The following is a 22,894-nucleotide window of genomic DNA, read 5'->3' as shown; positions in this document are numbered from 1 at the left end:
CGCACCCGGTTAGGCTCCAAGGTTACATAATCTGCCCTGGCTTAGTGGTCTGGCAAACCTCTGACCCCCACCTCTGGCCTGCGGACTGCATCCCAGAAGCAACAGCCTAACTAAATGAAGCAAGGGCACCTTGCAAGCATGGCCTGGACAGAAGAGGCAGATGTGACGCCAAGGGCTGAGAAGCAAGCCCCGGCAGCAGCCCGCTTACCTGAGCCTGGAGGCCCAGCCCTCAGTAGAACCTGGCAGCTCTGGTCACCTGCCCCTCCCCCTGGGGCCTTGCTCCTTCCCATGCTTCCTCACGAGGGGCCGGGCAGCACAAGGGGCTGCCCTGTCGCCCTCTTGCTCCGGGCTCTGCTTTAGCCGGCAGGAAGAGACAGAGGGCAGGCAGGAGGAGGCATGTGAGGCGAGAGCTAAAAATAAACACCTGACCTGGCTGCCGAAGGCCCTTCTCCAGCCCTCAGGGGGTAGTGGCACTGGGGCCAGGAGGGGTGGAGCCCTGGGAGACCTGGCCCAGGCCGAAGTCCTCTGGGGAATGAGGGTGGGTGGGAGGCAGGCCGTGCGGAATCTCTGTGCCCGGGGGCGGGCAGGCTGCTGCCCAGGCCCCAATTTCCTTGTGCACTCTGCCGTCATCTCGGCCCCTCACCAAAGTGCCCTTGTCCTGCCCCTGCGCATTCATTCTCTTGTTCGTTCATTCGTTCCTTCGCTCTCCCCCCTCAGTGTGTGCTCCCTCATGCATTCGTTTGCTGGCATGCTCCCTCTCTCAGTCACCCACACCAGCCCCGGCCCTCGGGGAGCGGCTGCCTGCTCACCCTTGGCCCGTCCCCCTTTGGCAAGTAGGCAGGGGACGATTTGGGATCTGGGAAAGGACAGTGGGAAGCTCTGGTGACTACATCCACCTTGCTTCCCTCTGCCCAGTTCCTTTCTGGGGGCAGGAGGGTAGGAGTCCCCCAAGGGCTCTCGGAACCTAAAGGTGAGAGAGAGGTGCAGGTACACACACCATTGGATGGAGTTGGGGGAGCTCAGGGTGTGGAAGGGGAGTGAGTCGTCTGAGAGAGTTGGTGGGGAACCCCACGGGCAGGTGAAAACTGCTGCCTTTGGGGACCACTGGCTACTCTGCCTCATGGGCCAGCGAGGCTGCACTGGAAGTCACCTCCCACTCCACACTGTGGCCAAATGACCCAGCAGACCACACCCTCTTTAAATGTGGAGCCAGCCTACATGTCAGTCTGGTTAGTGACTCCAGCCTGACCAAGACCCTGTGTCCGGCTGCCTGGCCCAACATACCCCCCAGCCCCACTGCCAGGCCAGGGGACAGTGGATGAAAATTCCAGAGCAAAGGGTGCCCAGAGGTAAAGGGTCCAAACTCGGACACTGGACCACGGGGGCTGCTGTTCCTCTCCTGACTGTGACCCTGCCCCTTCCTGCCCCTAGACGTGCTGAAGCGCCTCTTTTCTGGGCCTCTGCCTCCTGGCGTCCCCGACGTGCGTCTTTGCGGCTGGGCCGCGCTGCCCGCGCTGCAGCTCCATGTCCCCCCTGCGGGGCACGCCTCGTGAGGCCAGGGTCGTGCTTTGGCCACAGGGCTGCTTCGTTCCCAGACAGTCGGGGGCTGGCGGGGACGCTTTCTTCCCCGCGCAGAGACTCCCTTTTCGGACACTCTGGTGCCAATCTCCGGACTCGAGGGCGGCCAGCGTGTTGGACCTTGTGTACGTCTCCGAGGTATGGCATCTCGCCTGGTTCTCACGGAAACCTAAACGGGAGTACTGTCACCCCGTTCCACGTGGGAGGAGACCGGGCTCCCTGAGGTCACCACCCCAGAGGCGGCCTGAGGCAGGGCTGGAGTACAGGCAGCTGCCGGCCTCTTGCCTGATGCCCCCGCCTCAGGCCTTGCCTCACATATCACAGGTGCCAGGCCCTTTGCCCAACTTCTCAAGGGCACGGCTTGTATTTTGCAATTGTAGTAAGATAAGAAACTGGCAGTGTTACTGTAACCATTCCGATTCTACTAAATTCTTCCCAAACGCTATTTTGAACTGAAAGCCAATTAAAAATTAAGCCAGAGGGTATTATTATCCTTCAAAAAGATAAATAGGTAAAAAATTTGGAATCAACAACTCTTAATTATGAAATGACTCACTAAATAGCACTATGGTAATTTTTTCAGAGGAAATTTCAAAGGGAAAAGGGATCTGGTGTTACTGCCTCTTGCATTGTGTGCTCTGGACTCCCTGTCTAGAAAGAAGGTAAAGAGATTTTCACAGCTCAGCGATGTTGAGGAAAATTCCCAACCTGGCAGCCCAGACAGTTGGCTCCAGCCTCAGGTGGAGCCGCAGCAGGTCTGAGAGGCCGGCGGGGAGCTGGCAGTGAGGCTCCCCTGGTCCGTCCCTCCCTCACACTGTGCAGACAGCACAGTCATCCCAAGGCTGGCGGGGGTGTGTTGGGCCAGGCAAAGTACGGGACAGACAGCCGGGGCAGACCTATCTCTCGGACCTGGAGAAGTACCTCTTGGCCCCGCCACTCATTCCCAAGGCAGCATGTGTCCGGGGTCCCCGTTGAGAAATCAGGAGCCTCTAACTGGGAACACACTAAGTAGGTCACAGAGAAGCACTGAACGCCAAATGGCCCTTCGCTGATGGGTGATCAAAGACAGCCCATCGTCTGCTTTAGGGGCTGAGTGAAGAACAGTGGGAGGGAAGGGAGGGGGCGTGAGCATCCGCCGCTCCCCACCAGCATCTTGCAAGACCCAAGGTGGTCGGAACCACGAGAAGGTTTTGGTCACTGTCTGGGTGAAAAAGGATAAGGGCTTGGACCAGGGCTGAGGCCATGAGGACGGAGAGGAGAGGCCAGGTTCTAGTGACAGCGGGGAAGAAGAGCCGGCAGGGCTTGGTCTGCAGAGAGAATGCTGAGGCTGGAGGAGGAAAGTTGAGGAAGAGCCCAGGCTGCCAGCCTGCACCCCTGACGGTGGATGGTAGCACGGTTTTTGGTTTCCGTGGTGGGAAGCACGGGTGTGGGCATCGTGGCTGCCCATCCACACCTTCCCCGGGAGCAGCCATAGGCCCTCTAGGGATAGACGCATTAACAGGCAGAGCCACGAGGAAAAAGGAGGAAGAGAAGCCAGGCTGCCCTCTGCCATCAGGCGCAGGAGGCAGGGAAGCAGAGGGCACGGGGCCGGGAGGAGCTAGGACCAGGATGCCCAGCAGCTTTGCCGTCAGGCCCATGGAACCCGGCAGATCCTGTGGAGGCCAGGGAGGTTCTGGCCGAGGAAGTAGCAGTGGAGCAGGGGGCTATGCTGGCCATGGAGAGGCAGAAGCTCCAGGGTCCGGGAAGGCGAGAACCCGGCAGCTAACGAGAGGTGTAGATCAGAATCCAGACACTCATCCAGGGCCAGCACGAGGCTGAGACATTTCTGTTTGGACTGAATCAGCAGCCCCTCCCCTAGCCTGGCTCAGGGGCCGCTGGAACGAGCTGCCAGGAACATTCACACTCCTGGATACCGACAGTTTACCCCTCCCCTCTGTGCATATCCTGCTAAATGAGGAAATGCAGGCCGGGAGGTCTCTCGGGAATAAGGGTTCTCTGAGCTGGGCCAGCTCAGCAGCCCAGTGGGGCGCACGGTCCCTTGGCGTCGGGGCGCCCCACCCACTGGCAGTAAGGCTGCCTGCAGGCTCTCTACTGGAACTCCTCTGGCCCTGCGGTGACTCCTTGGTGCACCCTCCCCGCCCTGGTCAGGGAGGCCAGCCGTCCTCCATCCTCCAGGAAGCCACTGGACCTAGGGCCCGGGGACGCGGCAGTGTGGGGCCTGGAGGACCACGTGGGCGTCACATGAGGAGGCGCCTGCCTTGCCCAGCGCTGCCCCTTCCTGCGCGTTGGTAAGAATGGCCTGCCGCAGCCAAGCTGTCTTCCCCATCGTGCGGCAGCTCCCGCGAGGGCCTGGCCAAGACGAGTCAGAAAAGGTGCCACGCAGACCACGGCGACACCATGGTCTCCTCTATGGGCCCATCCTGGCCAGCAGTGGTCTGCACGCCGCTCCATACCCCTGTGCCCTGCCATCTGCCATGCCTGGCTCAGTCCAGGAGCCCCACGGGCTCCGGTGGCTGACTGTGTGCGGGCGGGGCCTTGGCTTGACCATCTCCTGACATAACACAGCGGGGACACACCCGCTCGCCAAGATAAGCCAACCATAGACCCCAAGGGCATGCCACAGAAGGGGACACGCCCAGGAATGTCCAAGGTAGGGTTCACACGGGTGGCCCTGAGCCGGGCAGAGTGAGTGAGGGGAGCGTCAGAAGCAGGCTCCGGCTTCGCCAGATACCGGGGCACCTGGGCTCTGCTTCGAGAGAACACTGGGCCCCCTGCTCCCTCCCACCAAGCTCCGCACAGTGCCCCACTCTTCCTTGGAGCAGGGACCGCAGGGGCAAGGCCCGACCCCAGCACCCTCAAACTTTCCTGTGCAAAAAAGAGTATTGCAGGCAAGCACCCTGGGTGCTGAGGGAGCCAGTCCCAGCCAGGGGGAACATGCAGATTGAAGGTGTGGCTTTGACGTAGACTTGACACTCCGACACCAATGACCTCGGAAAGGCATGGAGGGTGGACAGCACCTGGCCGGGCTACAGCCTGGCCGGCAGGACATGGCCTGCCCCACTGTGAGAAAGCCTTCTGCCCTGCCTTGGGCACAGGGGCACAATCCTCTAACAGCCCTTTAACTCCCTGTGAGGGTCACAGACTGAAGGCGTGGTGGGACCTCGAGTTCTTCCTGCCTGAGTAGAGGAGGTGGGTATCTCTCATCAGGGCCATGCCCACGATAGCTGGGAATGGGGAAGTCAGTTCAGGGCCTCCGGAGCCTGGCTACCTCTGGGACCAGCCTCAGGGGACTAGTCAGCTCCTCAGAGGCAGAGGGTACCATTACCTTATCAACGCACCTGTTAGTTCTCTGGGTGGAAGCAGGGGCCTGGGGCCGGGACGGGAGAAGAAGCACAGCCCTCTGCAGCACCAGCGGTGTATGGGCCTGTGACTAATGCAGACCCGGCTCTCCACAGCTTTCCGGTTCCCATGCTCCCCCTGACCCCATGACCCAGGCCTTGGCCCCTCACCAAGGCCCAGAGCAACATGCTTGGTCTAGCTCTCTTACCTCCACCAGGTGGGGTGTCGGGTTGAAGCCACAGAGGTTGCACACCTGGAGCTTGCAGGTGGTGCAGGTGTTGTAGTTGGCTGGGCCCTTGCTGCCCACGTTGAGCTCGGCTTGGCACAGTGGGCAGGTGGCCCTTTCCTTCGGCATGGTCTTTGGCTTGGCAGTAGCCTTGGCCACTGCCTGGTGTTCTGCTCTGCCATGCTTTGGACTGGTTGTTCCCCCAGTTCTCACTGGGGCTCCAGGCCCAGATCCAGGACCTGTTCTAGCTGCAAGCTCAGTTTTGGCTCCAAGTGCTGGCCCAGGCCCTGAGCCTGGGGTTCTTGGGCCAGCCTCCTTGCTGGCATCACTGAAGACGATCTTGGGCGGGCCCTTGGTGGGGGCAGGCTGGCCCTGGGGGTCGGCCTCAGGCTGCACAGACATGAGGGTACTTGCCTGGGTCAGCAGCGATGCACCAAGGCCAAAGAGCTTCCCAGTGAGGCCCTCCTGGGTCTGCTCAGCAGCACCAGGCCCAGAGGGCACTGCGGTGGCACTTTTGGCCAGGGTCTCTCCTCCAAGTGGCCTGGGCTCCGCTGTGGAAGGCTTGACGGGGTGAGGGGGCTGAGGAGACACCCTCCCCACCTCTGGAGGGGCAGCCGCTTGAGCAGGCCCCGGCACTGAGGTGGCTCTGGCTGTCGTCTCGGCCTGGAGGGGGCGGGGCTGTGGTCCCCCTGGGCCCCGAGATCGCTCTTGCTCCGGCTTCCCCAGGGGCTGTTTGGCTGGGGAGTGGACAGGAGACAGGGCTGGGGAGTGCAGCTGCTGCTGGCTCTTGGAGCGAGGCGCAGTGGTCATGTCCATGCCCAGAGCCCTCTGCATCTGGCAGTTCAGACAGAGCCACTCCTTCACCTGAGGAGGAAGCATCACGGTCAGCATGGTGACCAGGACCGGTGGTGCCGTGGCCCAGGTCATTGCAGGCCCCACAGCAGCCAGGGCTAGCTCCAAGCACAGGCAGGAGCACCCAGCTCTGCTCAGCTGTTCCCGGGCTGCCAGGGGGTAGGGCTGACAGGGCAGATGGCACCGCCCTGCCCGCTAGGAGCTGCCGGGCCGGTGGAGCGGAGCAGAAGAGGCAATCACACACACTCCCCACCCCACCCGGCAAGCACCAACCCACCCACTGCCTGCCGGACGCCCTGCTCGGAGTTCCCCCGCTGCCCACCGGCTGTACCTTAGGTTGGTGTACATCATTCCACCCCACGCCCCACGCCCCATCTCACCATCCACGCCACTTTCCTCCTGGTTGGATGACCCCAGTAGCCTCCAGCTGGTCACTCTCCTTCCCAAACTGTTCCCTTCAGGCTGTTACCACACAGAGGGACTTTTTAAAATGTAAATGAGGAGGGAAGGCAAGCCAGCAGTGCCTAGTCAACAGGTATTCAGCAAAAACTTGCAGAAAGAATAAATTCCTGAAGAGGGTGGGAGAGGAGGGCGCAGAAAATAAAAAGACACGGATTCCTGTCCTAGAGGAGCACGGAGTCTCGCTGAGGGGACGAGAGGTGAAAAATCTTGCGAGCAAATGTAAATGATAATGTCAGTGGAATGAAATAAGCCCTTTTACTCCTTAAGGAAGACAAGTTTTTGAAGAAAATGGGATAGCTCGTGCCTCCAGACCAAACGAGACGCGTGTTGCTATTCGAGCGACAGACATGTAGTTTTTTCTGTCATTAACCCCTCCCTGAGTAGAAGGGCTGGTGACTCGAGTTGGGCCAATCGGTGGTTTAACGAGTGGTGCAGGGGTGGGCATGTGACCTTGCCGACAGGGCCAGTCTGAGCCAGTCCCTGTTGTCCCTGGCACATGATAAATGAACAATAGGAGAGAGGGTTTTCTTCCTTTTGGATTACCACGCAGAAGGATGCTGCTGTGGAAGGTTAGTGGCCTTTCTTCCCAACACGTGGAGAGGTAACTAAGAATGAAGCCGACAGTCAGAGGTGGAGCCGAGACAGAGAGACTTCATTTAATCCTCAGGATTCCGCTAACCCTTGAGTCTACCTTTGGATTTCAAGTTACAGGAGCTAATAATATTTTTTTTCCCTCCAAAAATCCACATATAAATCAGAGCACATCGCCGATAGGCTCAAAACCCTCTAGTGGGTTCCTGCCATGCTTCCCACGGGCACTCTTTACCATGGCCCCTGAGGTCCCCGGATCCGCCCCAGCCGATCCCCATCTCTGGCCTTCTTTCCTGCCATCTCTCTTGAGCTGTCTCCCCAGACGGGCTGGGCCTCCTGTTCCGCCAAGTGGTGCTCTGAGCTCACTTCTGGACCAGGGCCTTCGCGCTCACGATGGCCTCTGCCCCCAGCGCAGCTGGTTGTGTGGGTCTCAGATCAAGTGCCACTTCCCTACCAGAATCTTCCCGCGATCTAAAATACCTCCCGGGCACCTTGTAGCTATTCATCCAGCTTATTTTCTTCACAGGACTAATTCTTCCGTAAAGTTATCTACGAATTCGTTTCCTTGGCTGTCTCCTGTCCCCCTATGAGCGCTCGGTGAGGTACTGTCAGCACTGGGCTGTGAGTGGCACAGAGCAGTGCTCTTGCGGACAGGCCTGCCTGCGGGATTAATCCTGACGACCCATTCATGGGGGCGCAGCCCCGACAAGGCCTCAGCCATGAGATCGGAGGCTCAGTGCCTCAGTGGGGAGGCTCCTTCCTCCTCCTCAACCATAGCTGGGTGGGGGCCACGCCTGATCCAGGCTGTAGGTCCAGTCTGATCCCTGGGACAGAAAGCCCCTTCTCTCCACCCTCGGGTGCCTCTAGGCACGCTCTCTGCCTTGAGGCCCCAGGACCGTGTGGCTGCTGGGCTGCAGCTGACTCGCCAGCTGGGTAGCCTGCTCAGCCGTCCTGCCTGGCTGCCCTAGAGCAGCGCCAGACGAGGCGGAGAAACCGCGCTTTGGCGAGCGCCCCTGGGGCCCTGCGCCGCACAGGGCATGTTCACGGGCAATCTCTCGTTTTGTCTTCACAGTAGAGAAAGCCAGGGTCTGATAGGATTTGGCGACATGCTCTGTGGTTACCCAGCTAGGGCCCCGACAGCCCTGCAGAGCTTGTGATCTGGAGCCTGGAGCCTTCTGCATTCCTGCTTCTTCCGGAGGCTAATCAGCCTCACGCAGGTCAAGTCATGGCTCCAGAAGTCGCCCCTGCAAAACACTGGCAGAGCCCTCAAGGACCAAGCCCAGCCCTAGAAACCCAAGAACAGTGATGTCAAAGCACTGGGGTGTGACACCGCCCCCAGCTGGGAACTGTTAACTCCACCAGAGGTTTCTTAAGACCCCAGGCAGCTTTGTCTACATTGGGACAGAGAAAGCCACAGAGGAAACCCGGGACTCAGTCCAAAGACCCCTTTAGACAGGACATTCTTGTGGGGAGAAGAGGCTTGTTCCTACCAAAGTGAGAGTTCCTGGGCCAGCTGCCTCTGCTCTCAGAGGCATCCTGGGAGGGGGCCACCCTCCGCAGGGGAGGCCCATCCTCTAGTCAAGGGCAGCAGCCCAAACTCAGTGCCCGTGGTGGGTGCCCAGCCCACACCCGAGACCTTCTCTGTCGTGCGCCTGCGGGCTGCAGCATGCTGTGAGGTAAGCCTTACTGAGAAGACAGATCTGGTAGGTAAGGATTCTTATCCTGGGACTTCAGGGTGACCCTCCCTTGGGTTCTGGACAGGGTCGAACAAGGTAGGGCACGTGCTAAAACTCCTGCACTCACCACCAGACCTTCCCTTAACCAGCCCCCGTCACCCGGGCTGTCAACAGGCGTCTCACCTAAAATAGAACCTCTCCCAGAAAAGGCTGAAATGCCCCTCAGTGACTCATCGCCCAGATGGGTGCAGCTATTTCTATCCAGCCTCTTCCAGACAGCAAGGAGCCTTGACCGCACCCTCTCCCAGCCCCTCCCAGGCTCAAGCCCAGGCCCAGGCGGAGAGGCCCAGCGTGCAAGTCCTCCCAAGGAGGACACTGGCCGGAGGAGCTCTCTGAACCCAGCAAGGCTTCCCATTCTGCCTCCCCCATGGATTGCCAGGAGCTTGCCAGGTTGGGCTCATCCTCAGCCTCTTCCTCCCTATTCTGAGGCCCCAACTCCTGTGTTAGGGGGATGCATGCTGTCCACTGGCCAGTGAGAGGTGGCTGTACACCCCCAGCCCACCTGCCCACCTAGGCTGGGTCTGCCTGGCCAGGCCTGGGGCAGACTCCCCTGGCCCTGGGACCAGTAGCAGCGAGAATCTTCCTCAAAAATACACAATGACTGTAGCTCCTTGGCACCTTCCAAGCCAGCTGCCCACCATAATGAGAGGAAATGGCCTTGCTGTCCATGAACTTGACCTGGCACATGGCCAGGAGATGGGCAGGCCACCAGCCACAGACCCCATGTCCTAAAAGCTAGTGGTGGAGCTAAGGGGACTTTCCAGGGCCACCACGAGGCAGATGGCTCTGCCAGATACCAGCTTTTGTCAAGGTGACCCTTCTTGACAGAAAAGAAGCCATCCTGCCATGTCAGAGGGCTGGCGGGGGCCTCCGTGGATGCCCGTGCAGCTCAGCCCAGCAGAGGCCGGGCGGCAGTAGGGATGGGAAGGCAGGGCGGTGTGCAGGCCAGGAGGGGTTTAGGGCAGGGGAAGCGGAAGCTACAGGAAAGTGGCTTCCCCTAGGGCGCCATCCAGGGGAGCCTGCCAGAGATTCACAAAGGCAGGGCCCTGGGGGCTCTGTGGCTCCGAAGGGACTTTCTCTCCCCTGGAAGAGCCGTTCTCAGCTGCTCCATGACTTGGACTGATCGACGTGCCGAAGGGCAGCGAAAGTGGAACCGCCCGCCAGAGGCCTGCGGACTCTGCGGACCACGTGAAACCTGCCGCCAGCTGGGACCTATCTGCATGGCCGCGCCCTGCTGCTGCCTCCACTGGCCGGAAGGGGAGTGGGGACGGTTCTTAGAAGGGGCTTCGACATTTTTCCCACAGGGATACCGGTGACACTGTGGCCTGGCCACTGTATTTCAGCCCCAGCCTTGGATTTAGGGTCCAGCTGTGCTTGCCACGTCTGGCCCCAAAGGATGCTACCCAGGGGACCTGCTCCTGCCCAGGGGACCTGCCTCACTGCCACCTCCATGGCTGCCAGGAAGCTCCGTGGCCCTCAGCAGGCTCAGGCTCAGGTTCTCTCTCCACCCTCCCCTCCCGCCTCCCCACCAACAAGGAAGGGGGGTGCAGATGTCACCCGGCCTGCCTTCCTGCGGAGAGCAGCAGCTTGCCTCCGAGGCCCAGCCCTCCCTGGAGGGCGGGCATTCAGTGAGCCGGATCGCTCTGCACTGACATCACGCCTGGTCCTGCATTCATGCTTTTTTCCACTTTCGTACAAGTTGAAACGTCACAGAAATAGCTTATAATGAGCCCTCCCTGCTGGTGCCAAGTCCAGAGGTTCCTGCGGGGCTCTACCAGCCAGTGTGACTCCATGCCCTTCAGGGCTGTGAGTCACTAGCCAGGCCTTGACTGAGGTACACATCCCACTGTGGCCCATGGACAAGGTGGGCTGGAGGAGGGAGCCAGGGCTGGCCCACGGCGTTGGACACAGCACCTGCTCATTCAGCATCCGGCTGGCTCAAATGCGCCCATTCTCTGCTTCACCTGTCAGCTGGCTGGCCCCAGTTTTCGGAGCGGGCACCACAGGGTCCTATAGTGCATGGCACACTGATCCATAGCCAGATCGGCCAGGGCTGGCCCACAGGGGAGGCCTGTGCCAGTCTCCCTGGGAGGCTCTAGGAACCTGCCTAGCACCTAAGGCCGGAGTTCGGGGAGTAGAGGCTGGAAGGCCTCACGGGCCTGGCGCTCCATGGAGAGGAGGGTCCGCTCCCTTTCTGATGTCTAGGCACATCTACCTCCACCGCCTGATCTCCCTCGACTCCCCTACTCTGCCCTGGTCTCCCCTCCCTCCAGGCCCATCCACCATGCCCTGTAAAACCTCTCCTTTGTGACAAAGCCCACTCCCCTGCTCCCCTCCCACATGCTCCTCCCTGGACTTCGGCACCGCCTCAGCTCCACTTTGGAACCCCGGGGGTCTTTGAGGCTCAGCCTTGGCTTCCCCGCCCTTCTCCCCACCCAACACCTCTATCCCTCAACCTCACCTGCGAACCGCATCTCCTCCCAAATCGCGCTGCCCCTGTCCTCCTCCAGCTGTCTGGGTCACTTCCCAGGCCTCCCCACTAGTAGCCCTGGGGCCTCAGGGAGCCCTCCCAGCTGAGCCTCTGCTTCCTGTTCGTCCGTGGGCCCTTGGCCTTCACGCATCTTCCTTTCCTGCTGAATCTGATGTCATTCCAGTCGCCCTGCTAAATGTCTACGGTCTTTCAACCTGCGTCTGCTTCAGAACTAGACCCAACTGCTTAGCTTTTTGCTCCAGGCCCTCACCCGAGCAGCCGAATGGGCACCAGGCAAATGAGCTCCACCATAAATGAAATAAGTCCTAACCTTCCTGGGCCCTGCCAGGTTAACTCACCCCATCTCTCCAGGAAGCTTTTCTTCACAATGGCTGGTTCAATTTCTCCTGCCCCCTCCCCTGCTTTCTGGCCCACATGGTGGCCCTGTTTCCAATGTCTTCAAGAGGAGCCACACGACAACTCGAGATTGAGGCCTGCCTCTTCGAGGCCCGCGCCCCATTTCCCATGTCCCTTGGCACCCCTTTCCTCTCGGAACCCGGACAGTGCATCATCTCCCGCTTCTCAGAAACCCTCTCCTGTCTGCAGAGCCTCCCTAGTTACTGCCTGTGCTCTCTGCTCCTTCTCAGCCAGGCTTCTCGAGGGTGGTCCATGTGGACGGACCTCAGAAAACACTGTGCTGAGTGAAAGAAGCCTTTACAGAAGAGTACACTCTGTAGGATCCATCTATATGCAGCTCTGGCATAGACGAAACTTGCATATGGTGGATAAAAATCAGAGCAGCAGCTGTCTCGGGCAGAGGGGCAAGGAAGGGCTGGACAGGGCCCGAAGGGACTTGTGCAGTGATGGGCACGTTCTTCATCTTGATAGAGGGGTTTGGGTGGCACGGACGCACGCATTTGTCAAAGCTCACTGAATGGTACACTTAAGCTTTGTATATTTCATTCCGTGTAAATTTTACCTGAAAAAGAACCTTAAACAAATACTGACCTCTAATTGACAATGAGTGCTTCAGTGCTTAGTGGGAACCATACTGATGTCGATACATGCTCGTGACTCTCAAAGGTCTCCAGCCCCTACCTGTCGGCTGCACGCCAGGGTCTTAGATTCGTCAGCCTACGAGACGCCACTCGTGTGCTCACAGGCACCGCAACTTGACATGACCCAAACAGAAAAATTCTCCATCTCCACTCCCTACCCTCATGTCCAAGACGTTTCCAAAACCTGTCTGATTAGCCTCCAAAATATACCAGGAATCTACTGAGGCTCTCCACGACCATCAACACGCCCCTGGCTGGGTCCGGCCCCAGCCTGCGCCCAGAACCCGCCCTTCTTCTGTGTGCCGTCCTCCACCCGGCAGCCAGAGGGTGCGTGTGGGTGTGTAGATAGATGGAGAGTGTGCCATAATGCAAAATCTGCCATTTTAACCGTTTAAGTGTACCACTCAGTGGCATTAAATATATTCATAATGATGCGCAACCATCATTGTTATCTATTTCCAAAGTGCTTTTAAATGCACATCCGCTGACCTTCCCACTGCCACCCTGCAAAACCCCTGAAATCACATCTAGAGACCCCAGCAAGATCTGCGTGCCCTCTTGCTCCCTGGCCTTCGCCTGGACCACGCGCTCCCCCTCAGGCGTCCCCTGCCTCCACCCGCCTCCAGTCCAGCCTCAGTGTCATATCCTATGGCCTAATTTCCCCTCCTTGCCAAAGCCCCCAACAGTCTTGCTGCACAATCACATCAAGAACCCCCTGGCCTTCCTCCTGGTCCTCCTCGGCCCCGACCCCCAGGTGCGACTAAGTGTTTGCTTGTATGGCTCCTGGTAGAAGGTCTGCCTCTCCCGCCGGCCTGCGGGCTTCACGGGGCCACGCGACATGTCTGCTTCAGCTCCACCCGACTCTTCAGAATCAAAGGAAGTTCCTGGCTTATCGTAAGGACTCAAGAAGCACTTGTGGAGGGAGAAAGGGTTGAGAAGAAGGGAGAGGGCTGCCTCTGACTGAGTGGCTACGAGCAGGCCTGCGGAGCTAAATGGATAGCAGAAACAGCAGAACCAACGGTGGCTGCAGCGAAGGGATCTGTGTTGCGCTCACAGCACGGTCGCCGCCGGCCACGGCTTACTTCGCCGAGCTCTCCTCCTCTGCCTCTTCCTGCCTCTGCCCTTCTCCATCACCTCCCCTCCCTGCCTCTCCCTTCTTCCCTCCCCCCTGTTCTTATTTAATTATTTCTCCTTTTTGCTACCATTTTTACTCCATTCTCTTTTTGTTCTGTTTCTTTTGCCCTCACATCCAAAAGCAGGTGTTTAGGAATAAAATTTCATATTTTCTGTTCTGAATTTTACATTCATGCTTAGATACCTGTACAGCCCGCTTTCATAGCTAAAAGTTACATTCCATGCCCGATGGCCCCAGCTGTGAGCCAACCCCGCTTCTGCACAGCTGCCTCTTCCGCATGTCCCCGATGGCTCCGGCCTCCCCCGTGAAGGGGTCCAAGCAGAAGCCGAGGGCCCTTTCTCTTGGGAGCATGGACTGGCAGCAGAGCTGGCTGCCCAGGGCCGCTCAAAGCTTGGGAGGCATTTCCCTACTGACTCAAAAACTGTTTGGGTCAAAGTGACTACCGCAAGGCAGACCAGGCTGCCCAAGGACTAGACGTGAGGTGGGAGAAAGGCCTCCCCAAGGGCCTGCCGCCCGGAGCCCCACTTCCCTTCTGTTCGGAGGTGGAGAGGGGAGGCAGGGCACACGTGCCTGTACCACCTCCTCCTGGGGCCAGGAAGGAGGAGGCCACCTTTGCCTCCCATCAGCCCACTGCTGATCCATGGCCTTCTAACACCTGCTCCTCATTCCTTACAGGCCCGGGCGGCACTGTGGCCAGAAGGGAGCGGAGGAAAGGGGGCAAGGCTGGTGGCTGCAGCGAAGGGATCTGTGTTGCGCTCACAGCACCGCCCCCGGGCCATCTGGTGCCCCAGCCCCTGCCGGAAAGGAGTGGGATGCAGGCAGCAGAGGAAGAGGCCCGAGGCCATTGCGTAGTCTCCACACCACCCACTGTGGGTAAGTGCCGAAGCCCAAGGCTCGCCGGTGGGGGCGGGGAGGCAGGGTGGACTAAACATCTTGACTTGGTCTCAGAAAAGTCTAGACCTTGGAACAGGAGAGCAAAGGCCATGATCACCTTCATAGTTTTCTTCGAGGGGCTTATAAGTGATTCTGATAAGAGCGAGGCAGGTGGGAAGGGATGGGCTGCCTGGACCGGGAAGGCTGGGGATGGGGCGGCACCCCCGCCGCTGCTCCCCATGGGGCAGAGGGTGGGCCTCCCAGGTGCAGGCTGGGTTTAGGTAGTGCTCTGGGGAAACTCCGCTGATCCGACCCGGAAGCACAGGCGCGCAGTCAGCCCCGCCTCCACACAGCTCTCACTCTTGCGAGGCTGCACCCAGGGCAAGGACAGACTCACACCTGGGGGAGTTCCAGGCCAGGGTGTGCTGCTGGGGCTACTCTGAGTAGGGCAGGGAGGCCCCTGTGAGGCCTGAGGCGGGCTGCGCCTGCCCCGGACACTGCTCACATACACCAGCAGCTCACGTCCATGCTCACCCCGACCTTGCCTTCCTACCTGCCGTCCACCCAGCTGGCTCATGGCCAAGCCTTGTCTCCCACCCCCCAGCTATCGGAATAGGGGCTTGACAAGTGCAACAAAGGTCTCCCTTCTAGAAAAGAAAGGGTGGCAGGCTTGAAAGTTAAGTCACTGAGGAGTGGAGAAGTGGGCTAATTGCCCTGGGCAAGTTTGGGGCGGGCATCAGCAAATCCACCGAGGCTGGTCGCCTGACCTTCGGCAAGTGTAAGGTACTTGTCTAGGAGCCCACATGCAGGGAGAGAGGAGGAGAACCATCTTCCTGCCTCTTCTCATCACTGGGCACTGAATGAGCTTAAGCGCTAACACCTCTGGCTCCCTGGCCAGAGCGCCCTCACGGGGATGGTCTCTCGGAGGTAACAAGAAATGTTCAGACCCCATAAGGAACCCCCCAGTCTTTTGTCATGGTTTCTAACAGGTTAAATTATTTACCTGCCCTGAGCTCCAAGACTGGAGAATCCCAGGAAGAAACAGCCTTCACCGTGAAACGGGCCCGTTGCCCTGCTTGTTCCAAACCACAGTGGACTGTGGGGGGGGAAATGGGGCTGCGAGGCCCCAGGGGAAATGGGAGACTGCGCCGCCGGCCCTGGGTCCCCAGCTCTTTTGCTCCAGAATTACCTAGAGTAAGCCAAGACTCCCCCAAACCTGGTCTCCTCCCACATGCCGGAGGGCACCCTGAGCTCTGTCCCGACTGCCACGCAGTCTCCGTGCGCTCCAGGCACTCAGGAACCCGGCAGAGGACGCAGCGAGTGTCTCCTTCGAGGCAGTCATGGCCTCGAACGCCAGCCAGCCTGGGCACGGACAGGTCAGCCAGCGTCACGCCTGTGAGTGTGGTTCCTATCCGGCAGCCACAGGGCTGACAGGGGAGACTTGGGGCCATGGGCCAGAAATGCAGTGGTTCCAGATCTCAGACGCTGGGGCCGAACGGGGCTGACGGCCCTACCTGCACATGAGTCTCATCTCCAGACGTGGTCTGCCATGCCCACGGGAGCCGGCTGAAGTAAAAGACCCTGACAGATGATCTGAGACAGAAAAACGGAAGCACCGAGTTCCGGTGGCCGTCGGCCCAGCGGTGCCAGTCCTGCCCCTCCTTTCTGCTCATTCGTCCTCACGAAGCCATCGGCACAGCAGACCCATCACGCTCCTAATCCGTGCTGCAGCCCGAGTTACAAACCGGCCGGTGATCCTCCACTCGTGACGCACGCAAAGAGGCCCATTTCCCATGGTCCCAAAGATCCAAGAGCTGCTTCACTAGCAGCCTTAGAGAGGCCATGGCACCCTGCACGTCACCTGTGTGGCCCCGTCCCTCTCCAGGACTGCTGTGTCCTTCCCCCTGCCAGTGGGAAGCCAAGGAGCAGTGTGTCCTACTGACATGCCCTCGGGAGGAGGCTGCTGACCTCCAAGACAGGATGCGGGACCCAGGCTGCCGGCCCTTCTCAACCAGGGCTCAGCACTACCACACCAGCAGGTCCAGGCACAACCTCCCGGCCTCAGACGGGGACCCTCAACACGTCAAGTTAGAGGTGCCGGACAGATGTGCTCTGACCAGGGTGGATCTTTCAGCAAGACTTGCGACTTGTCTTCTCATTACGTGGAAGCATGACTAGGTTGGCGAATCTGCTCTTAGCAAAGTGACAAAGGGCACCTGCTCTGACCCAAAAATGAGGCGCCGCCAGCCCCTTGGGAACACATGCTAATGGCTCTTTTCCTTGACAGGAACACACTGGAAGCCAACCATACAGAAGAGAAGGCTCTGCTAAGAGACCTCGGCGGGAAAGGGCATCTACCAAGTGAGAACCTGGAGAACGGACCAGGTCAGCATTGGAACTGGACGCCATGGAACAGCGGCCCTAACGCACTGTGAAAGCCAGGCTGGGAAAGGCTGCCGGCCACAGCCCCGCCCTGGACCGCGGCGCCCTCCGGGATGCACTGAAGGCCCTGGGAAGTCTCCCGCCAAGAACTGTGGCATTTGTCAAGCCCAGCAGGTGCCTAAATTGCCGGGCCAGGAGGCCCGCCCTTCTCCAAATGCTGTGAGCCTGCGGGAAGTTGCAGGCCCCTTTCCTCCTGGCCCTGAGCCTCGACTTCCTCCCAGCTCAAGGAAGCAGATGGACTGAGTGTCGCCAAGGTCCTCCCACTCTGCTGTTTTTCCAGGCACAGTCAAAGGCTGGCTCCCTTCCCACCTCGCCGACGGTCCTAAGCATGGAGGGGCCCATTGTGTGGTAAGGACTAGGGGGCCCGCCAGGAAACTGGTGCCACCGTGTGTGGCTCTCCCTTGATCTCTGCCCACCCCGCCCAAAGTTGTTCAGGGCCTGCAGCTCGAGTGAGCACCTCAAGAAGGCTGGAACCCAGAGAGCGAGGCCAGCACAAGGGGGGATGCCCCTAGGGGCATCTCGCATCCCTGCCTGCCAAGCCTTCCAGGTCCTGTGAGGCCAGGTGCTTCTGGCTTCTCCAAGTGAGCTGCCGTGGCCTTAATCACACTGTTCTAGATACTGAGCAAACACTTACCTAACCGATCAGTGCAGGGATGGGCCGTTTCTAATCCCAGATGTAATAATCACGAGTGTGCACGCCTCCTCAGGAAGCCCCCACACTCCAGGAACGACTCCAAATGCACTGAGTCATCTCCCCACACCAGCAGCTCCTTCCTCGGAAACTCACACTTACCTCTCTCAAACCACACGTCCCACACCCACAGCACTTCATGTCACAAATAGACCCCGGCCTGCGAACAATTATTCTCACTCATCCCCCCACCCATGTGGTCAAAACGGCTCCTGCTGCTGACAATCCCAGAGGTGGCCAGGCCCGGTGCCACAGTCAGACACTCTCCACCCTGCCCAAGGGCACAGCCTTGCGGGGAGAACCAGTGACCTCTATGGTTACCCCAGAGGGGAGGGAGGAAGTCAGCAAACCTGCTCAGTTCATTTCAAAGCCATGGCCAGGCTCAGCTAGTATACTGGAGCAGCCAGCCTCTAGGTCACCAGAGAGCCTCTGGGGCGTGGCTGAGCCACCCACAGCAACTCAAAGCACCCTGAGCAAAGCCAGGGTGGGGCTGTAGACCCAGGATCATCCGGGGCAGAAAGGAGGCCAATCTCATGGAAATGGCCCTGCAGTGGCCGCTTGGTGAGTATAGGACACTGTCACCCATTGTGAATGCTTGGCCCCCAACCTGGGTCTCTACCCCAAGGCTGTTTCCCTGTAGATGGGCAGCTGCTCCGCCCCAGCTAGCTGGAACAGGAGCCTGGAGGAGGCACTCAGTTTCCCGCTTCCCTAGGACCTGGCTCCCCTCCCCAGCATCCCCCTCTGGGGCCCACAATTGGGGAGAAGCTGGCCTATGGCCAGGGGAATTTGCCTCTTCAGAGGCCCTCTCCAAATGAGTACCCACTGGGAAAAGTTGTCCATCAGACGGTCTTTGGCCCTCTCAGCACCATTTTGCCAGGCCAAACCGGGATCAGGTAAGAAAGCATCTTCAGCTCTGGGCCTCTGCCCAAGCTTCCAGGAGGAACGGGAATCCCTCAGGGCATCCAGGGCCAGGGCTTGTTCTCTGCCACCACCTCTGGAGCCAGAATATGACCCCAGGAAGACACAGATGCCGGTGGCCAAGGGAAATGAGCAGGAAAAGAGAGTTGGTGACAGAGGGAAAGGGAAGCAGGGTAGGCGTGGGAGGACAGGTGGGGGAAGCGGCGCAGAGGTGGTTACCTGGGTGAGGTGAGGGTTGGGGTTGAACCCGCACTGGTTGCAGACCTTGTTGTGACACTGGGTGCAGGTGTTGAAGTTTGGCTGGCTGGGGGCCGACGTGAGGTCCGAGGTCTTACATATGGGACACAGCGTGCTGCTGGGAAGGGGAGCGATCTGGGGGACGGAGTAGGGTGATGTGGGGGTGCTGCCTCTGTCCGGTGACACAGAGGGGGACCGCCCTGATCTCTGCGTCCTGCCGTCTACCTGCAGCGTCCTGCGGGGGCCATCAGCCTCCTGGCCTGCTGGGCCCTGTGCCCTCGTCTCTCGGGGGCTCTCGCGGCCAGGAGCAGTAGCAGAAGCCTGCTTCGGGGTTGGGGAAGCTGCTCTCTGGCTACCCAGGGGCTCCTTGGGGTCCAGTCTCCTGGAAACGCTGAAATGACATTGAAAACGACTATGTTAGAGACACATCTTAGAGAAGCAGCCTGCAGGGGTCTCCGCCAAGCCCCATCACCAGGCTCCTCCTCCTGCCTCGCACCATGATCACGGGCACCATGTGTCAAGTGCTGACTGTGCCCTGTGCTCGGCCCTGTCAAGCATCTTCCACTTGAATCCTCAGCACCGGGCCATGCGGTAGGATCATGAGTGTCCTTCTTACATCCTGATTAAGTGCAGATTCTGATTTCAGTAAGTCTGGGGTGGGGTTGCATTTTTAAGAATCTCTAGGTAATGCCTCTACTCAGTTTGCAGACTACACTTTGAGTACCAAGTCTCTAAACCTATGTGCATTAGAAACACCTAGGCTGATTTAAAAATTTCTGAGTCTCGTCTATGGCCATGCCGCCCTGAACAGGCCCAATCCCGTCTGATCTCGGAACTGAAGCAGGGTCGGGCCTGGTTAGTACTCGGATGATAGACCACCTAGGAAGACCAGGTGCTGTAGGCATAAAAATAAAAAATAAGGGATTATAAGCTGACAAGGTCCTTGTAATCTCTGAGGTCAACCAAGGGCTGCCTCGCCAAAAAAAAAAAAAAAAAAAAAAAAAAAATCTGAGTCTCAGACTGCACCGCAGACAAATTACATGAGATTCTGCGGGGGCAGGACCCTGGCATTAGTATTTTTTCTTTAGTAGCTCCAAGATACAGCTCAAGTTCAGAGCTACTGCCCTCGCAGGTCTGTTACATTCTGATGTGTCCCTTTCAGAGGCTGAGCCCAGACAGTGGAGATGGGTGCAGGAGGCACCCCAATGCCTAGTTAATGCCATGTCCAGCAGGGACCAAGGTGCCTTCTTCCTGGAAGTCCTCCAGCAGGCCTGCAGCCAGACCAAGCTCACCACATGGGTGAAGTACTGCTTTTCTGCTAGTGTAAGGGCGGGTGGGGCCGGAGTTCTAGGATCCAGCCCCGGAGGAGCCACACAGAAGGAGGTCCAGTGTGCCTGGCCCCTACCTCCGTCCCGACCTGGCCCAGCTGCGGCCAAGCCAGCAGAACTGGGTAGTTCAGTGAGGTAGAAAGCAAACCATCAAGCTAAACTCAATTCTCTCACATTCCTTCTCTTTTTACCCAACTTAAGTTCATTTCTGCCAATTTTCTTTTTCTAATTTGAAAGACGCTGAGCATAAAAAAAGCCAAAAGCAATGCTTTATATTGCTTCCCTGAAATTTTATACTTTTTTTGGTCTGCATTCATTTGGGTGGATACCGGCACCTGGCGACAGGGTGAACTGGCTGAGAGCCGCTGCAGAGGCCCGACCACAGCTGCCCGTGGAGCAGCCTGGCCTGACCCGTCTGCCCCGGCTGGTGTCCAATCCTTGTAGGGTCTGACTAACTGGAGGAGAATCTAAGTTCGCTGTCCTTATGTAAAGGCCATCTGCTTGCCAAAAAGATTCAGGAGCCAATTGGAAGGACATCTTAGGACAAGCCATTTCAGAGGAGAGAGGAAGAGCCCACTGCGGAGGTCCGCTCATCAGCTTCCCGCTCCCGGGGAACTGCTGATGGACAGGCGTACCATCCATCTACTGAAGACTCTTCCAGAAAAAAGAAACACCATTAAAAGCCCATCGGATGCTTCTTTCATCAACCAAAAGCAGCATGTACCCATCTATCAAGTCTCACAGACCCACCACTTGCTTCTTCGGTAAGAGAACCAGGGTCTGGGTCTAGCCTCTCTGGCCATCTTTGCCACCAGCTCTGAGATGCAGCATGGTGGTGGCTTTAGCATCTATGGTTTACACTCAAAACCTGGGCGCTAGGGCCTCTCAGGAGACTAATTTCTATGTATCTTCAAGAAATATTCTCAGTTAAATGCATAGTTTCATTTTTTACTTAAATTACTTGGGGGTGGAATTTAAACACAGTCCTTGAAAGCTTGTCGGAAGCTCCAGGAGCCCTTTATAACCTGCAAAGGGACTGCGACCCTCCCTCGCAGGCTGCGCCAGGTCTGTGGTTTCTTCTAAGGACCTGAGCAGTTTCTACTGTATCCGCGTTGCCCGATATGTGACAGGCAGTGCTCTGTGTTCACAGCGATGTTTTAATTCAATGTGGCGTCATGATATAGTCTTTCTGGGGACATGGATTGTGACAATTAAGGATCGAAACCTAAGTTAACTGTCGACTCTGCTGTGGTTATAGTGAATAAACAAACGACGCCTCTGCGCTCAGCGCAGTCGGCTCTGCAAGGGCGATGCCCGCCGCGCGCGGGCCACAGGCGCGTCCGTCCGCGCAGCACGGAGCCGTCGCCCTTCGCTCCCCCGTCCTCCCGCATTGTTCCCCACACCGTCTGCCTAACCTCCATCCTCTAGCAGGTCGCCCCTCTTCTCACTGTCACTGACGATCCGCCCGCCATCTCATGGAGGAAGTGGGAGCCACCGGAGGAGAATCTGCGCATCTGTCCCCGCCGCTTGCCCGTCTCCTGTCCCCAAGGCCTGCTCTCACCTGCACGAATTCTCCCCCTCCTTTGTCGTCCGCTTCCCCCTCGCTGTTGGACTATTTCAGTTAGCATACAAACATGCTTCTCCCATCCCAAAAAAGAACGTCGACCCACTTCCCCCTTCAGCTACTGCCCCATTTCTCTGCTCCTCTTTGCAGGAAAACTCGCGAAGAATTCTCTCCACTCGGCACCTCCCGCGCCTCTCCTCCCTTCCTCTCAGTCCGGTCCAACCTGGCTGTTACCCACCATTCCACGGACATCGCTCAGGGCGCAGTCACCGATGGCCTCCACATTATCGAACTTGACAGTCACTCTTCAGTTCCCCACCCCACCTAACCAGCAGCAGCAGCACCTGAGAGCGCTGAGTACTCCCTCCTTCCTGCAATAAGGTCCCCGCCTGCCTTCCGGAACACCACCTTCTCCTGGGTTTCCTCCTGCCTCCCGACCACGCCCTTCTCAACTCTTCCGCAGGTTCTGCCTCATCTCGCAATCCCAGGGCCCGCTTCTTACATTGGAGGGACTCAGTCCGTGTGCACATCAGCTTTTTGCGTACACACAACCCCTGAGTCTCAAGGCCTGCCCAGCCTCAAGGCTCTAAGTCCTGCTTCCCACCGATAACTACCAAGTGTGTATCTCTGGCCCAGACCTCTTCCCTGACTTCTCTCTTGTCTAATGCCAAACCTACATCCTCAGCAAGAGGTCTTACAGGCATCTCAACGACATGTCCACGCTGAGCTCCTGATCTTCCCCCACACGTGCTCCTCCCAGGCTTCCCCTTGGAGTCGCCTCTGACTCCCCTCTCTCATCCCATGTCAATCAACAGTACAAATTGGTGGCTTCCGTCTGGCCACTCCCACTGCCTCCTTGCTCCATCTGGTTCAAGCCACTGTCCCCTCTTCTTTCCGCTCCGCATAAGCCTGGCCGCTTCCACTTGCCCCTCTGTGGCCTTCTGTATGCAGCAGCCAGGGTCACGCTTTACATACCTAAGTTGGACACTGCCTTCCTCTGCTCAAACCCTCCTTTCTCTCCCAGAGGAAAAGCCAAAGGCTTTGCAGTGGCCCGTGAGGCCCAGGAGATTGAGTCCCTTTCTCCCTTTCCCTCTGAGGCCTCGTCTCCTACGGCTTGCTCTCTCCCTCCCTCCACTTGCCTTGAGCCAGGCCCACTCCCACCTCTGCGCGTGAGCCTCTGCTGGCACTTGAGCTCTCTCAAATGCTCGCTCTGGCTGGCACCCTCTCAGGCACACTGTCCCTGACTACTATGTAAGGTGCAGCTTCTGTCCCTCCTGCCTCTTTGTTCTCATGGCACTTAAAATATTCCAGGTCATCGTGTAATACGTGTACTGCTTTTGTGTGTCCTCTGTGACCCCTGAATTGGACTGCCAGCTCTGGGTGGGCAGGGCCTC

The 22,894-nt window shown here is 58.5% G+C and overlaps 2 protein-coding genes and 1 pseudogene across 3 annotated transcripts in view; 1 reads left to right on the top strand and 2 right to left on the bottom strand.

Annotated features, from left to right (window-relative positions):
- The window catches only part of BSN (bassoon presynaptic cytomatrix protein), a 44,367-nt gene extending 21,778 nt beyond the window's left edge, over positions 1–22,589 (bottom strand). The window contains exons 1-4 of one of the 2 annotated variants that reach the window (XM_016149942.2): positions 22,476–22,589; positions 18,834–18,999; positions 18,591–18,743; positions 5,126–6,007 (exon numbers count right to left, since the gene is read on the bottom strand). In XM_016149942.2, the coding sequence (XP_016005428.2) occupies positions 5,126–5,977 (852 nt within the window). In that variant the 5' untranslated portion in view covers positions 5,978–6,007; positions 18,591–18,743; positions 18,834–18,999; positions 22,476–22,589. Of the gene's footprint in view, positions 1–5,125; positions 6,008–18,590; positions 19,000–22,475 lie in introns of those variants that run through there. The other variant, XM_036219765.1, reaches the window with a different exon arrangement.
- On the bottom strand, positions 17,948–19,025 carry LOC118601745 (protein bassoon-like; the record flags this gene model as incomplete). Its single annotated transcript, XM_036219681.1, has 1 exon — positions 17,948–19,025. A coding segment is annotated over one exon (864 nt), but the record flags the coding sequence as incomplete, so codon positions are not given.
- On the top strand, positions 19,394–19,512 carry LOC118602227 (annotated as a pseudogene).
- Positions 22,590–22,894: the final 305 nt, after the last annotated feature.

The sequence above is a fragment of the Rousettus aegyptiacus genome, unplaced genomic scaffold (genome assembly GCF_014176215.1).
Source record: "Rousettus aegyptiacus isolate mRouAeg1 unplaced genomic scaffold, mRouAeg1.p scaffold_m13_p_4, whole genome shotgun sequence".
Classification (NCBI taxonomy): Eukaryota; Metazoa; Chordata; class Mammalia; order Chiroptera; family Pteropodidae; genus Rousettus; species Rousettus aegyptiacus.
This window is presented reverse-complemented; position numbering and strand designations above follow the sequence as displayed.